This window comes from Musca vetustissima, unplaced genomic scaffold (genome assembly GCF_032173495.1).
Source record: "Musca vetustissima isolate MV318-11 ecotype Yass unplaced genomic scaffold, APGP_CSIRO_Mvet_v1 utg1319, whole genome shotgun sequence".
Taxonomy (NCBI): Eukaryota; Metazoa; Arthropoda; class Insecta; order Diptera; family Muscidae; genus Musca; species Musca vetustissima.
This window is the reverse complement of record NW_026884577.1, coordinates 227,768-244,853: the sequence shown is the minus strand read 5'-3', so window position 1 is coordinate 244,853 and position 17,086 is coordinate 227,768. Positions and strand designations below refer to the sequence as shown.

The 17,086-nt window shown below is 31.1% G+C and overlaps 3 protein-coding genes across 4 annotated transcripts in view; all 3 read left to right on the top strand.

The window, feature by feature from the left end:
• LOC133331572 (E3 ubiquitin-protein ligase Nedd-4) overlaps positions 1–17,086 on the top strand; it is a 307,165-nt gene that overhangs the window by 203,177 nt on the left and 86,902 nt on the right. Inside the window, exons 3-16 of one of the 2 annotated variants that reach the window (XM_061539956.1) lie at positions 2,156–2,238; positions 2,317–2,398; positions 2,494–2,532; positions 2,608–2,768; positions 3,259–3,394; positions 3,474–3,610; positions 5,195–5,297; positions 10,841–10,945; positions 11,019–11,259; positions 11,331–11,455; positions 11,519–11,660; positions 12,172–12,328; positions 12,409–13,101; positions 13,164–13,270. In XM_061539956.1, the coding sequence (XP_061395940.1) occupies positions 2,156–2,238; positions 2,317–2,398; positions 2,494–2,532; positions 2,608–2,768; positions 3,259–3,394; positions 3,474–3,610; positions 5,195–5,297; positions 10,841–10,945; positions 11,019–11,259; positions 11,331–11,455; positions 11,519–11,660; positions 12,172–12,328; positions 12,409–13,101; positions 13,164–13,266 (2,307 nt within the window). In that variant the 3' untranslated portion in view covers positions 13,267–13,270. Of the gene's footprint in view, positions 1–2,155; positions 2,239–2,316; positions 2,399–2,493; positions 2,533–2,607; positions 2,769–3,258; positions 3,395–3,473; positions 3,611–5,194; positions 5,298–10,837; positions 10,946–11,018; positions 11,260–11,330; positions 11,456–11,518; positions 11,661–12,171; positions 12,329–12,408; positions 13,102–13,163; positions 13,272–17,086 lie in introns of those variants that run through there. The other variant, XM_061539955.1, reaches the window with a different exon arrangement.
• Positions 1–17,086, top strand: part of LOC133331575 (MICOS complex subunit MIC13 homolog QIL1) — a 267,176-nt gene that overhangs the window by 171,595 nt on the left and 78,495 nt on the right. The window lies entirely within an intron of this gene.
• LOC133331550 (brachyurin) lies at positions 15,157–16,394 on the top strand. The gene is given in 4 exon segments (XM_061539934.1): positions 15,157–15,384; positions 15,439–15,449; positions 15,750–16,012; positions 16,081–16,394. Coding segments are annotated over 4 exon segments (816 nt in total).

Sequence of the window (17,086 nt, the reverse complement as noted above, 5' to 3'; positions counted from 1 at the left end):
TTCAAATTAAGAAATCGAGTAAACAAAAATAATGTAAATAAATTTATAAAGAATAAAAAATGTGGAATAGAATCGACGATGTGTATTGTTTTTTTGCTTTCAAATATTTTCGCACATTCGAAACAAGAAAAGTTATACCATACCCAAGAACTATTATAGGGAAGGCGTCGGCGTAAATATATAGCACTTCCATGGCACTTTTTAAATCATTGAAGTTTCCTCCTCTGATGGTGAAATGAGGTTCAGTTTAATATCTAATGGTTTCATTATTCGAAAAAAAAACTGAATTTATACAACTTCTCAAGGTAAAATTGTTGATTTATTAAATGTTATTGTTTAGTTCAATGATCATAACATGTTGAAGCTAAAGGCAAATAAATTGAGTAACTGTGGATTTTCTCCGATTTCCTCACTAATCGAATTGCATATAAGATCGGTATATATATTCTTGATCCAGAGAAAATGTAAAGTATTCTTGAAGTCAAAAAGTTAATATTGTACACAGATGTGCCCTTGGTTTGTAGGTAGGTAATGTTCGATGATGGACTATATTGGTCTCAATTTATTGGTTTGTATGTTAAGGTTTATGGATGCATTAATTTCATATTGCAGACATTTTGGGATAAAATTTAAAAATGGTCCTACCAAAAATAAAAAGTATTTGTCCATTTTTTTAGGGTATCCCTCTAATGACGGTATATCTTCGTTAAAAATTTTGAACATATTTTTCCAACCAATTTGATATTTTGAATTAGGATTGGGTTGCAAATCGCCATACCAAAAATAATCAATATTGGCCCATGTTTCGGGTTAGTTCCCATTTGACGTTATAACTTCGTTGGTATTTTTGAACACGTTTTCCAAAAGAATGGACTGTAATTTGACATTTTGCTTCCCCATTTGGTGTTCAAAATATTCTTACTAAATATAATCATTATCTGTCTATTTCTCAAAACCCTCTGATTTTCAGTATTTTGAGGATTTTGGACACGACGTTTTCCAACAGATTGCAGTGTGCATTAATATTGTGGGATCTCATTGGATTAAGTATATTCATAACAAGTATTATTAAAATTGGTCCATTTTTAGGTATAGCCTACAATAACGTTAGCCTCCGATTTTAATATTTTGCGAATCTTGAACACGTTTTTCAACTGAATGGTGTGTAATTTGTTATTTTTGTGTTCTCATTGGTTGACAAATCTCTCTATAGGGTAGACTCTATGTAAAGATAACCTCAAATGTTGTTGTTATTGTTGACCTGTGATATGTTAATTCAACCGTCTATGCTAGACGGTGATGAAAATCGGTTGCTTTTCTCAAAAAAAAAATTCCCTGAAGATGACTGCCGAAGACAGTCGAAATATTGGAAAATAAAAATAAACAAAAAAGAAAAACATAACCAACGAGTTTTTCAATTGACCTAGAGCCAAAACAAAAATCCACAAGAGATAACCTCAAATATTAAAAAATTGGGACATGGTAATATTAATCCACCTTTAGCTGTAGTTCAATATAACGGTAACCTAATTTTTTAGGTACTTTGGACGCTTTTCCCACTAAATTGACTATTATTTGATATTTTGGGTACTTATTGGATAACAAAACCCCTTAAAAAATTAATTGTTTCCACGACAGAGGGGTCAACGATCCGATCCGAAACGACCCGAGTCTTACTCGACCAACGTCTGTCACCTCAGACCATTGTGTAAAATCAATAGGGCTGCTACAAAACAACCAAAAATAATCATGGCATCCTAAAATGTTTAGTGTTTTGATGATATTGAACACGTTTTCCGAATAAATTGGCTGTAATTTGATATTTGGTGTTCTGAATCATTGAGAACAAAATAATCAATATTAGTCCATATTTATATATAGATCCCATATACAGGCACACTCTAGTTTTCATTTTTAGGTTTTGCAATTTTTGGAATACTTTCCAATGAAAATATCCGAATTTTAATATTTTTTTGTATCCTATGGGTTACCAAGTCAGATTTGTAGATTTGTATATTACCTATATAACGATACAGTCCGTTTTTGTTTTTGTCTTAATGCCATTTTAAGCAGCTCCTGCCCACCTCGATTTATTAAATATGTTTTTTATTTTACTTTTAATAAATGATTTTTTCCTTCTTATCTATCTTTTCAGAATGACACCACTGACACATGTCACTTACGTATAGTTATACTAAATGGACAGTCACTAGCCAAAAAGGATATATTTGGAGCAAGGTATTTGTAAACAATAAATTAAAAAAAACACACACACATTTTTGTATTAACATCTTTTGGTTTTCTATACATTTCCAGTGATCCCTATGTCAGAATAGATTTGAATACAATAAATGGTGACATTAATATAGATTCAGTTTTAACCAAAACTAAAAAGAAGGTAAGAAAGGTGAATATCCTCAGATGTCTTTACCTATCTGCTAACATTATTGATATTGTTTATTTTGTACTACACAAACACACACACATATATAGACTCTAAATCCAACATGGAATGAAGAATTTGTATTTCGGGTAAGTTTTCGATAAAATTCTTCTTTATTGTAACTGAAATTTATTAATGTGTGTGTATATTCTCCTCCCTTGCAGGTTAAACCCACAGAACATAAATTAGTTTTTCAAGTATTCGACGAGAATCGTCTAACACGAGACGATTTCCTTGGCATGGTGGAACTGACATTGGTTAATCTGCCAACAGAACAAGAGGGTCGCACGATAGCACCCCAAAGTTATCCTTTGAGGCCTAGAAGGTCAGTAGGGTATGTTTATTTTACAGTTTTTTATTATTTAATTTCTGTTTTCTTTTTTATTTCCATTTTGGTTTGTTGTCGATTGAGTCAAAAACAAACAAAAAAAGACCTAAGACAGAATTCCTATATACCACCTACCCAAATGGCTTCAAGTCAAGTGTTTGCTATATTTTAATTGAACAAACAAAATATTTAGAAAACGGGTAGTACCTAGTTAATTGTTGTGTTATTTTGGTTTGTCCTTATTCATCTATTTTAACATTTCATTATTTATGTTCATCTAGTTTTATTTGTTTTGTGTAATTATCATTTATTTTATTTTGTCTCTTGTTTGTAATTAGTTTATAGCTGCAAAAAAAAAAAATAATTTAAAAAATATTAGTGAATGTTTTTATACATGTATACACAAGAAAAAAATAATTTGTTTCATAACAAACATTAATTTATTTGTTTTCTAAATAAAATATTTTCAATATAAAAACAAATATAGCGCCAAATCCCGCATCAAAGGAACCTTGGAAATCTATCATGCATTTATACATGAGCAAAGGGAAACGGTTGAACCGGATACCAGTACAGGTGATTGGGAACATGTAGAAAATGTTTCAACGACAGGAGCAGCACCGGCGGTATGCAGAATTGTTTTCATTTATATTGTTTCAAATTTGAAAAAATGGTTTTGAATTTTTTTTTCTTTTCTCCCAGAATGCTTTTGTTGCCAATGGTGGGGGAAATCATCATGATCCATTACCACCCGGTTGGGAAGAACGCCAGGATGCCAATGGTCGAACGTATTATGTAAATCACACCGCTCGTACAACACAATGGGAAAGGCCTACAAAGTAAGTTCATATTTTCAAAGTTGTTTTAAAAGTGGATATTACAAAATTTTATATATTTTTTTTTATTAAGCGAGAATGTTTTAAAAAACATATTTCAATAGACGAGGATTCTCAACAAAAAATGATTATAAAAAAAATGTTGAGGCATGAATTTTATTTTAAATTTAGGCGTGTTTTTTCGAAATTAATTTTCTATACTCTTCACCACACTGCGATACAGGGTATTATGTCTTTATGCATATTGTTTGTAACAGGCAAAAGGAAACGATATTGACAAATAGTTCCTTTTGACAATATGCATAGAATCACTTTCTGAGTCGATTTATGCATGTCCGTCCGTCTCTCTGTCCATGTTCAATTGTAAACAAAGTACAGGTCGCATTTATGATTCGAATTAGATGCAATTTGGCACAGCTCATTTATTTGGCCCAAGGACGAACCCTATTGAAATTAGGAAAAATCGGTTCAGATTTAGATATAGCTCCCATATATATTATCCTCCGATTTAAGGTAAATGGTGCACTAAAGTCCTTAAATAAACTTCGATTTGCCCGAAATTTGGCAAAGCGTACTGAATTAAGCCTAGAATGATGTGTGCTAAGTTTCGTGAAAATCGGTTCATATTTAGATATAGCTCCCATATATATTTTCGTCCGATTTAAAGTAAATGGTGCGCCAAAGTCCCTAAATATGCTTCGATTTGCACGAAATGTGGCACAGCATACTAAATTAAACCTAGAATGCCGTGTGCAAAGTTCCGTGAAAATCGGTTGAGATTTAGATATAGTTCCTATATATAATTTCGTCCGATTTAAAGTAAATGGTGCACCAAAGTCCCTAAATATGCTTCGATTTGCACGAAATTTGGCATATCGTACTGCATTGAGTTTAGAATGATGTGTGCTAAGTTTCGTGAAGATCCGTTCAGATTTAGATATAGCTCCAAACTCATAATGTTTGTCCGATTTACACGAAATTTTGCACAACATATCAAATTAGGACTTGATTGACGTTATTCGGTTTTGTTGAAATTGGTGCAGATGCAGCCCAAGCTTCCATATGTATTTCGAACGGTTGTCTGATTGAAATTAAATTTTTAACAGTGCGCCGTACCCAATAGCGTGTATCAATTTTGCTATAAATCGTTTTCCATAAATTTGTCCCATGGTACGCAGACGGCTCTAATTCTGCCCGAATGAAATCAAATTTATCATAGGTTGCAGAAAGACATGATTATGTTCCTGCGATTGGTGAAGGGTATTATATAGTCGGCCCAGTCCGATTTTACTACTTTCCCTTCTGGTTTATGTATGCATTTTTTATTTTTTAGAGACTGGATTTGTTTAAAACAATTTTTAGTCGACGAATTTTTTAAAGACATTTTTAGTTTTGGGTTTTTTAAAAACAATTTTTTTTAGTCGTGGATTGGCTTGGATTTAAAAAACACAAAATCGTGACCGCGAATTTTTTTAAAAACAAATCATTTAGATGAGTTTTTTTTAACACATAGAAATAAAAAATATAACTATTTTTTAAAAATTGTATATTTTAAAATTATTTTTTAATTATTTAATTTGTTTGCAGTTTAAATACCAATCATGCTAACATAAATATGGAAGCAGCAGCTTCAGATTTCCAAAGACGATTTCACATTAGTGTGGATGATTCAGAGACAAATCGTTCAAACGTAAGTATCCAAAGAAACCAATATCTGTGTGAGAATAACAGGAGGAAGAGGATATTACCTTTATCATGAAAGAGAATTTGTATCGAACGTTATTTACATTTATTGATTATGGTATAAATTTCGTAACGGGGTTAGGGATGAACAAATTTCAATTCGTAAGGGCCTCACATTAAAATGTCCTTATGAGAACTTTCTACTTAATGTAGCTGATTTTTCCTTTGAAAACAGTAGCTGAAGTGGTAAATTAATTATTTCCAAAATTCATATATTTACATGTTTATTTAATATTTATTACAATTATGTGTCTTGTTTTTTTGGTTTTCTATATCAGTTTGGTAATAATCGAATCAACGTTAGTAATGAACAATGTTAGGGATGAACAAATTTCAATTCGTAAGGGCCTCACATTAAAACGTCTTTATGAGAACTTTCTACTTAATGTAGCTGATTTTTCCTTTGAAAACAGTAGCTGAAGTGGTAAATTAATTATTTCCAAAATTCATATATTTACATGTTTATTTAATATTTATTACAATTATGTGTCTTGTTTTTTTGGTTTTCTATATCAGTTTGGTAATAATCGAATCAATGTTAGTAACAATCGTGATGATTGTCCATCAGCAGTGAATACACAAAACCATGGTGGCAGTATTTCCGATACAAATGTACAACGTTTCAGTACATTCCTATGTAGTTCGTTAAGCACCGAAAGTAGTACGAGCAATGAAAGTGGTGGTAGTAGTAGTGATGCCGCCGCCGATATTGAAATTTGTTGCGAATGCGGTACCGTGCATTATAGTTCAGATGATGATGGTTTGGAATCATCGGAAAATACTAATAATAACGATAACGATAACAACAAGCAAACAAACGTAATGACTTGTCAACAATATCATCGCAACAGTCACAGTCGTAGGGGGGCAGCATCATCATCGCATAACAATGATATACTCGATAAAAATTTACATCTGGATCGTATCTTTGTATGTTGTGATTGGGTTAAACTTCAAAAATGCATTTCTCCTTTGCTAATTTGCTTTTGTTTTTTTTTTTATTTTGGGTATTGCTAGAAAATATTTCAATTTTTATTTTATGTTTTTGATATTTATAGGATACCATAAGCCAATCAAGTAGTACAGATGATAATACAACAACAAATAATAGTAGTACAACACCAAATAGCAATGATTCCAACACCACAAGCTCCACCTCCTCCGCCACATCCTGTCCCATTCATCAAAGTAATGATAATCATATAATTGATGATGGCAATGCTACTCTTGATGATTCAGCGCCGGAAGATCATCACATCAGGTTGTTGAACCGCCATATTTTACACTATTCACATGGAAATTATTCACAACACATAGCTAGCTGCTTACATAGAAAATCAATTCTAAATTTCACCATTAACCATTTGTTGAGCTTCCATCACAGAATGGTTTTGAATAAAAAATATTCTCATAGAAAGCTTTGGAAGGAAGGTCTTCTATTGGAAAGAGGATTAGAAGGTCTCCTTTATGGATCTTCTAACATGTTTATGGCGTGGATTTTTAATTATTTTTTCACATCATACATTTAAAAAATTCAAGGCATATATTTTTTAAAACCTTTAATTTTTATGGCGTTAATTCTTTTTTAAATATTTTTTGAAGGCGTGGATTTTTTAAAAATCAATTTTCAATGCATGAATTTTTTAAAAATCCATTTTTAAGGCATGGATTTTTTAAAAATCAATTTTCATGGCATGAATTTTTTTAAAATCAATTTTCAAGGCATGGATTTCTTAAAAATATTTTTTAAATAGAGAATTTTTTAAAAATATTTTTTTAAGACCTGGACAATATTTTTTTAGATCGTGAAATTTTAAAAATATTTTTTTAAATCTGAATTTTTTGAAATATTCTTTTTACAATGTTTGGATGTGAAAAAAATCAAGTCAAATACTAAACCTCTTCTATAGACAGAAGAGTCTTCTAAAAGCCTTTTCTTCTATAAGAACAACAACAATATAGAATTCCTTCCGAAGCTTTTCTAAAATGTTTTTTTTTTTCTTCACGTTGGAGGGAGTATACATACGACCCTATTTGATTATCTGCTGTGTTGTGAATAGTCGCCGTTTTGAAAAGGAAAACTTTGTTTTATTAATTTCCATATTTAATAACGGCGAAGGTACAAAATTTCGATTTCCCCTAGATTTGTATACAATTCCCTGCGACATCCAACAAATCGGCTTGAAACTTCTGTAACATCTTTACTCAATGATTTAAGGCCGGTGCGTCAAATAAACGATCACGATAATACAATGGATCGTAACAGGTTGGCTTCTATGAATTCGTATTGATTTTTTTTTAAATTCGATCTCTATATAAAGAAGAATTTTAAGAAAATTAAATTAATAATAATGAGGCGGATATAAGAACCAAATCGAAATTAAAAAAATCGTCATTTTAAATTTCTTCCACACAATTTCGAATTTTTAAATTTTTGTTGAATAATTTGTATTACGATATAAAATATTTCTTATATCCGTCACCAAAAGTTGGTATGCTCTCCAAGTATTGTTATTGTGAATTACTTGGTTTTTTTATGTGAATAGTGTAAAATATGTGCAATATTTTATATGCAATTTAACTGTGATATTTAAATAAAAAAACAATTTTTCAATTAGATTGGGCCAAAATGGAAATCCTCTATCTCGCCTGGCATTGGAAAATTTACGTAATCGTAATAATTCCGGGCAAACTTTTAGGCATTTATCGGTTCGTAATATTTGATGAGTATATCTGTGTGAAGTATTTCTCATTTTCGACACCACTTTACTAAACGGAATGGTATTGAAAATGTTTCTGTTCGTTTACGTTTTTCGTTGTGGTTTAAAAAAAATACGAAAGAGTCTGTCCTTGTCATTTTGTTTTATAAAACTCTCTCTCTGTGTATTTCATTAAAATGTTTCTTTAATATCATAAAAAAAAAACAATTTACAATTAACCTCTGGAAATTTTGAATGGGATATAGAATTTTCAGACCTTTTACTCATATAACAAAATCATGTAACAAATTGGGTTGAGATTTTTTAATTTTTTTTTTTGATAAATAAATAAGGCGTTGTTTTTGTTAAGTAATTTTTCAAACTACAAATTAGGCGTGGATTTTTTTTTAATTTACAAACTATTAGCGGATTTTTCAAAAATACTTTTTTTCAGTGTGTGGATTTTATATTTTATTCAAAGTGTGTTGTTGTGTTTTTTAGAAATATTTCAAGTAACAGATAAGGGTTGATTTTTAACTTTATTCGAGTAACAAATTAGACTTGTTTTTTTTTAATAATTTTACAAATAACAGGTTATTAAATTTACAAATGTCATAAAAAATATTTTTTTTAAGTAAAGACAAAGACTTAGGTCTGAATTTTTTAATAATGTTTTTAACTTATATTATTTGCAGTGTTTTTTTATACCCTTCACCACTGTATAACAGATACAGGGTATTATGTCTTTGTACAGCGCACTGAATCAGGTCCATACTTATGTATGCGAAATATTGTTGGAATCGGTTCAGATTTAGATATAACTCCCATATATAGTATCGTCCGATTTTTTGTGAATGATACACTAAACTCCTAATATTTGTCCGATTTGAATGAAATTTGCACAGAGCACTGAATTAGGTCCAGACTGATATCTGCGAAGTTTTGTTAAAATCGGTTCAGATTTCGATATAGCTCCCATATATAGTTTCGTCCGATTTTTTGTGAATGATGCACCCAACTCCCAATATTGGTCCAGATCGATGTAAGCGAACTTTTGTTAGAATCGGTGCAGATTTAGATATAGCTCCCATATATAGTTTCGTCCGTTTTTTTTTGTGAATGATACACCAAACTCCCACTATTTGTCCGATTTGGACAAAATTCTGCACAGAGTACTGAATCATGTTCAGATTGCTGTCTGCGAAGTTTTGTTAAAATCGGTTCAGATTTCGATATAGCTCCCATATATAGTTTCGTCCGATTTTTTGTGAATGATACACTAAACTCCTAATATTTGTCCGATTGGGACCAAATTCTGCACAGAGCACTGAATTAGGTCCAGACTGATATCTGCGAAGTTTTGTTAAAATCGGTTCAGATTTCGATATAGCTCCCATATATAGTTTCGTCCGATTTTTTGTGAATGATACACCAAACTCCCAATATTTGTCCGATTTGCACAAAATTCTGCACAGAGTACTGAATTAGGTCCAGATCGATGTAAGCGAAGTTTTGTTGGAATCGGTGCAGATTTAGATAAAGCTCCCATATATAGCTTCGTCCGTTTTTTGTGAATGATGCACCAAACTCCCAATATTTGTTCGATTGAGACAAAATTTTGCGCAGCGAATGCAATAGAGGAAAAATTTATGTGTTGAAATCGGTTCAGATTTTGATATAGATCTTATATATATTTTCGTTCGATTTTATGTAAATGTTGCACCGAATGGCCTATGTTTGTTTGATTTACACGAAATTTGGCAGAGGGTATTAAATTGAATTTAGAGTGATAACAAAAAACGAATGGTGTATGCAACGGTTGCTCAATCAGGTCCATGTATTTATATATAGCTCCCATACATAATTTAACTCGATTTCATACAAATGGTACACCAAATAATCCAAGTCTGCCCTTTTGACATGCAATTTTTCATTGATTACAGAATGGTATTTGTATAGTAATTTATTTTAATTCAAACAAAACTGGGTTTGATTTTTTCAAAATCTCTTAATCTTAATCAAAAAATCTATTTATAATAGACAAAACAACAACAATCTCTTAATAATAGACAAAAAACATGTGTTTAAAATATATTTTTTCAACTAACGCCATGGGTGAGGATTTTTAAATATTTTTTCCAGTTCAGACATGTGCCGCAATTTTTTAATATATTTTTCCAAGTAACGACATGGGTAGGATGTTTTAAGTTTATAATGAGTCTGGCTTAAGAAATAAATTAAAAAAAAAAAAAATTAACAAATATGGAGTATATTGATCTCTTTTTCATATGATCTCATAACAACATTTTGCACTATTTTTTTAACAAATTTCTAAAAATTATTGCACACATCTCATAGATACATGAAAAGTCTTGTGTAGTCTTGTAGTGTAGTAGATTTGTCCTGCGTCCCTTAATTATTGGATAAAAAAGTTGTATTTGCATTTGGTCGAAAGAACATGTTTCTAAAAAATCATGTATTGACACTTTTCAACACGACTATAGAGACGAAGTTGAAATTTTGAAAACAATATCAAAATAGTTTGTCTACATAGTCCCATACCTTAGGAACCATTTTAAACATGTACTACAATTTTGCCATCTGTGTGGTACCACATTTGGTGGATGGTAGTTTTTTTTTACTGTTGTTGTGTCTACATTGTTGAAAATAAAAGTGTTGTGCTACTGACCTATTGCTACAAATGAATGCCTAATATAGATCCGCTAAATCTTGCTCAGTTTAATTTTAAATATTTTTTTATACATATTTTTTTACATTTCACCACCAGCAGAATGAAGATGGCGATCAAACAGATAGTGGAAATCGTTCACAAACGTCGGCATCATCGACACGACGAAATTCCGTTGAGGACAATAATGCAGCTACAACAGAACCGGTATGGATTTTAAATTTTGAAATTTGCTAACTTAGAAAATATACCAAAAGATTATTTTTGTTCTAATTTCTAGGCTGCTTCCAATACAGATGAAGAGCCTTTGCCGCCACGATGGTCCATGCAGGTGGCACCCAATGGTCGTACCTTCTTTATAGATCATGCCTCCAGGCGTACAACATGGATAGATCCACGTAATGGTCGGGCCAGTCCAATGCCAAATCAAACACGACGTGTCGAAGATGATTTGGGACCACTACCCGAAGGCTGGGAGGAACGTGTACATACCGATGGTCGTGTATTTTATATCGATCATAGTGGGTTTTTGAAATCTTTGCATATAATGATATTTAGTTATTACTAAAAAAATGTCTTCTTTTATTTTCAGATACCAGAACAACACAATGGGAAGATCCCCGTCTTTCAAATCCCAACATTGCTGGTCAAGCTGTACCCTATTCCAGGGATTACAAACAAAAATATGAATACTTTAAGAATCATCTTAGGAGACCTGTAAGTTTGAAAAATAATTTGAAGACTAATTTATATACTCATAATTGAAATGTTATTTTTCAGACAAATGTACCAAACAAATTTGAAATTCGTGTTCGTCGTACATCAATATTAGAAGATTCTTATAGAATTATCAGCCAAGTAACCAAAACGGATTTATTGAAAACCAAATTATGGGTGGAATTTGAAGGAGAAACGGGTTTGGGTAAGTGAAGGAATGACAAATGTGAGACATAGATATTTGAAAAAATTAATAGACTAGGATTTTTTTAATATTAAAAAAAAACAATGTTAATACTTTTATAAAAATTTAATTCAAAAAAGTCTTCAGAAAAATAATTAAAAAAGCCCATTCATATATATAATAATTGTAACAATATTTACAACATTCACAAAAAAACATATGTAAATTGTTTACAACAAAAAATATTTTTTGAAAATTTTCGCTTATATTTATCTATTTCTTTAAATTACATAATTTTTTTTATTAGGTTTATTATTTTTTAATAAATTTTAAAATTAGGCATTTTTTATTTCTTTTATTTATAATTTAATGTATTTTTTAATATATATTTTTATAATTTAATTATATATTGATATATTTATATTTTTTAAAAAAAAATAAATATTTTGATTATATAATATAATTTTCTTAAATTTATAATTTTTTATTGCTATTTTTTATGTACTTCTAATAATATGTTTTTATTTTCCAGATTATGGTGGTTTGGCCAGAGAATGGTTCTATTTGTTATCCAAAGAAATGTTCAATCCCTACTATGGTCTATTCGAGTACTCAGCCATGGACAATTATACTCTGCAAATCAATAATGGCAGTGGTCTATGTAATGAGGATCATTTGCACTATTTCAAGTGAGTTATTCAAAAATTCAAAAAAAAAAAACATTTAATTTTTAATCGATTTCTTTTTGTCCCTCTTCCACCCCGCATAGATTCATTGGTCGCATTGCCGGTATGGCTGTGTATCATGGTAAACTATTGGATGCCTTCTTTATACGTCCCTTCTATAAAATGATGTTGGAGAAACCTATTGATCTCAAGGATATGGAGTCAGTAGATACGGAATATTATAATTCCCTAATGTGGATTAAGGAGAATGATCCCCGCCAACTGGAGCTGACATTCTGTGTGGATGAAGACACATTCGGTCAGAAGAGTCAACATGAATTGAAACCGGGTGGGGCCAATATTGAGGTCACCGATGAAAATAAAGATGAATATATTAAGCTGGTGATCGAGTGGCGCTTTGTGGCCCGTGTCAAGGAACAAATGTCAGCCTTCTTGCAGGGCTTTGGTTCAATAATTCCCCTGAATTTAATTAAAATCTTTGATGAACATGAACTGGAATTGTTGATGTGCGGCATACAGAACATTGATGTTAAGGATTGGCGGGAGAACACCCTGTACAAGGGTGACTATCATCAGAATCACATAATTATTCAATGGTTCTGGCGTGCCGTTCTCTCATTCCCCAATGAAATGCGTTCGCGTTTGTTGCAATTTGTAACGGGCACATCGCGTGTTCCCATGAATGGTTTCAAGGAATTGTACGGGTCAAATGGGCCACAAATGTTTACCATTGAAAAGTGGGGTACACCCAACAACTATCCCAGGGCGCATACATGGTAAGGACAATGGAGAAATGTTTTTTTTTTTGGGTTTTAATTAATTTTGTTTTTTATTACAGCTTTAATCGTTTAGATTTACCACCCTATGAGGGTTATTTACAATTAAAGGATAAACTAATCAAAGCCATTGAAGGCAGTCAGGGTTTTGCCGGTGTCGATTAAAAAATTCTTTCGGTGTTCACACAATCAAACACAAAACAAAAAATCCATTAAAAACACAGTGATGGTGTCGCTCCAATGGTGGGCCAATGGCGACAATCATTATTCCTATATATATTTATATAAAATAACTGAAAACAAATCAAGGCAATTCTTCTTGCAAACAAAAACAAATAATAACAACATCGCCAATGTCCATATAAAAAAGTTGCAGTCTACTACTACCAATATTTCTTTCGGAACAAAAATACAACAACAACAACAAAAAGAAACAACCATTATCATACAACGAAGACTAAAATGAAATACACAATAGACGCGTAATTAAGTCGTGGCCTTTTTCCAAAAACAAAACAAAACAAAACTAAACAAAAACAAACAAACCAACAAAATTGTACTTATTTATTTTGCCTGTTTCCCCTTCTATTCTTGTTTTCCTTTTGTATAATCATTATTTTTAAATACTATGTTTATAATTATAAAAAAACAAAATAAAAATGCAGACGCAATAACTATATAGAGAAATAAATTATTTGACAATTTCAAACAAACAACTATAACTAAAAATCAAATGATGTGTTTTTTTATTACAAAAAAAGTAAACGAAGGATAAAGGCCTTCATAAAACTATCCTTTGGAAAAATTCCCACAAGAAATGCCATAGCTTTGGTCATGCCCTAAACGATAACCCTAATTGCTTTATCAAATTGTACGCACACGTCAAGGCTAATCGGCTCCCACAATATATGCTGCTATTTAATTTTGTTGTTAGAAAATATTAATTGGCGTCCAGAATATTGAAAAATATAATATCATGTTCCTATCAAAAGATTATCTTTTTATAAATTAAAAAAACGCATACGCAAATACATTGTGATAATGATAATGAGCTTATACTCTGAACAATACAACCATTTGAAGTATTTGAAAATATTTAGAAGATTTGCCGAATTTGTGGAAAAATTGCAGAAAGCCTTTGACGTACTGATAAGAATGGATGGAAACCCCTTGGGGGTAATCATGTATGGAAGGCAACAGATGTTTGGAAAAAACTGTTTTTAAATACAGGCTTATACAAATTTTATATACATATATTTTTGAGAAACAAACACACGAAAAATTGCGCTTATATATATATATTTTTTTTTAATCCATGATTATGGAAATTATTAAAAAAAATTAAGAAAAAATTAAACACTCCTCGTTTAAAAAATGTGTTTAAAAAAGGCTTGAAGCCTCCCCAAAAAAAGGAATTGTATCTAAATTTGATAAATGATTAAAAAGCTTTCTTTGTCAAGCGTTTATGAATGGCGTCGAGATAACTCCCGTATTTTCCCATTACGCTGAACTAGAAAAAAAGTAATCGCAATCAAAATTTGTTTAAATGATAATTGTCATGTTCCAATAACAATAACAGCAATAACTGACTTTCTATTGGTTGTACATTAGTTGATTATATTCTAAAACTCTTGAGTACATACATACACACATAGATACATATGAAGAATGTGAATTGGACATTATCGTTTTATGCAGAGATTTCGATCGAAATGTAGAAAGAAAGACGGCACCCATAGAATTCGGTGATTTTGATGGTGGGAGGGCAGTACCAACAATTCGGACTACGCCAATTTTTTGGGCTATCTTTGAGAGGAGTCTTTCAATAACGAACATACATACTTACATATACATACCTAAGTATGTACATATGTTTTATGTATAAAAATAAGTAGAACGCGTCGGCAAGAGGTTAGTTTTTAAGTTCAATTCAAGGCATTGTTGTCAAATAGACAAAATCTAACGCTGGTAGTTAGTTCCGTCTACATCAAAAAGTGGGGAACCATGTCAATATTACAAGTTTTGTTGATAATCGGATTATGTTGTATCTGCCCGATGATCTATGGATATCCATTTGAAGTTACGGCGGATCATGCCTCATTCGTAGATGAAGGCCGGCAGATCAATGGTCGCATTTCCGGCGGTAATTTGGCAGACGAAAATCAATTTCCCTATCAGGCTGGATTGAATATTGAAACAACGACGGGAAAATTTACATGGTGTGGTGGTAGTTTGATATCAAATCAATGGATATTGACTGCGGGTCATTGTGTTCATGGGTAAGTTTTAATATTTTTTCAACTTCCAGTTAAAAAAAAATATTTTTTCAACTTCTAGCATATCCATAGGCTAGTATTTTTTAAAACTATTTTTTAGTATATAGCCTTGGAATTAAAAAATAAACATTTTTTCAAGTGTTGAAGTAAATATTTTTAAGGAGTGGATTTTTTAAATATTTTTTAAGGAGTGGATTTTTTTTAAATATTTTCCCAATGCGTGGATTTTATTTTTCAAGTGTTGAAGTAAATATTTTTAAGGAGTGGATTTTTTAAATATTTTTTAAGGGGTGGATTTTTTTTTTTTTTTTAAATATTTTCCCAATGCATGGATTTTATTTTTAATAAATGTTTTCAATAATTTTTTTTCAGCATCACGGGTGTTATAGTATATTTAGGGTCGGTACACCGCCTACAACCCAAGCAGACATATCGGATATCGCTGGCCGACATTCACATCCATGAACATTTCAAATCATCTCCATTGGAAAATGATATTGCCCTGCTGCGTCTACCCTCGAGGGTGACATTCAGTGATGCCATATATCCCATAACATTGCCCCGACTATTTTCCTTTCATCCGGCCTATGAATATAGAGAGGCTGTTACTTCGGGTTGGGGTCGTGAAAATGATGGTAAGTCGTCAGAAAACATGGAAATGTAATAGAAAGATTTTCATTGGTTTTTGGTTTTATTTTTTCAGTATCTTCAAATATCTCCCCTTTTTTGAAATACATAATTCGTTATACCCTGACCAATGAAGAATGCCAATTTGTCTATGGAAGTTCTGTGCGTCCCAGTAATATTTGCATTGACACCACCGGCGGCCAATCAACATGTAGTGGTGATAGCGGTGGTCCATTGGTTATCTATGATAATCTCCAGGGCCTGATACAAATTGGTCTAACTTCGTTTGGTAAATCTTCTGGCTGTACAAAGGAATATCCGGCTGTCTTTACACGATTGACATCGTATTTGGAATGGATTTATGTGATATCAGGGGTGGGGAATTTTTAAAAGAAAAAAAAAAACATGAAACACCATTTGAAAGGAAATGTTAGCAAAAAATCTGGGAAATTTTTGAAAATCAAAATTTAATTTGTAATATTTTAGAAATTATTTCAGTTCTGTTGAACCCCAGGCGGGTTTTATGTAGTTAACAAAAAAGCTGGTTCTTTATATGAAAGGAAACGTTTGCAAAAATTCTGGGAATTTTTTGAAAATCAAAATTTAATTTGTAATATTTTAGAAATTATTTCAGTTCTGTTAAAGCCCCAGGTGGGTTTTATGTAGTTAACAAAAAACAGGTTCTTTATATAATCTCAGTTTAAAAAAAATACGTTAAAGCGAACAGCAAATCTCTCAATTTTTTTTGGAATTTATATTAAATTTTTTGAAATTGTTTAAACAAAAGTGCTGGTCACTTGAACACTTACCTTGCGAAAAAATTAAACTTTTTTGTAAAAAAAAAAATAAAAAATTAAGTGTTTTTTGTTAAAAATATAAGTTGATTAAAAAAAATCTTTTTAAGAAATAAAATGCATATAATACTATATATTTTAGTCTAATTTAAAAAAAAAAAATTAAAATCATGGTATATATAGTATTTTTATAGGGCGTGGATTTTTATAAATTATTTTTTTAATAAATTTTAAAATGTGTGTATTTTTATAACCTACACAACTATGTTGTTAGGGTATTATAGCTTA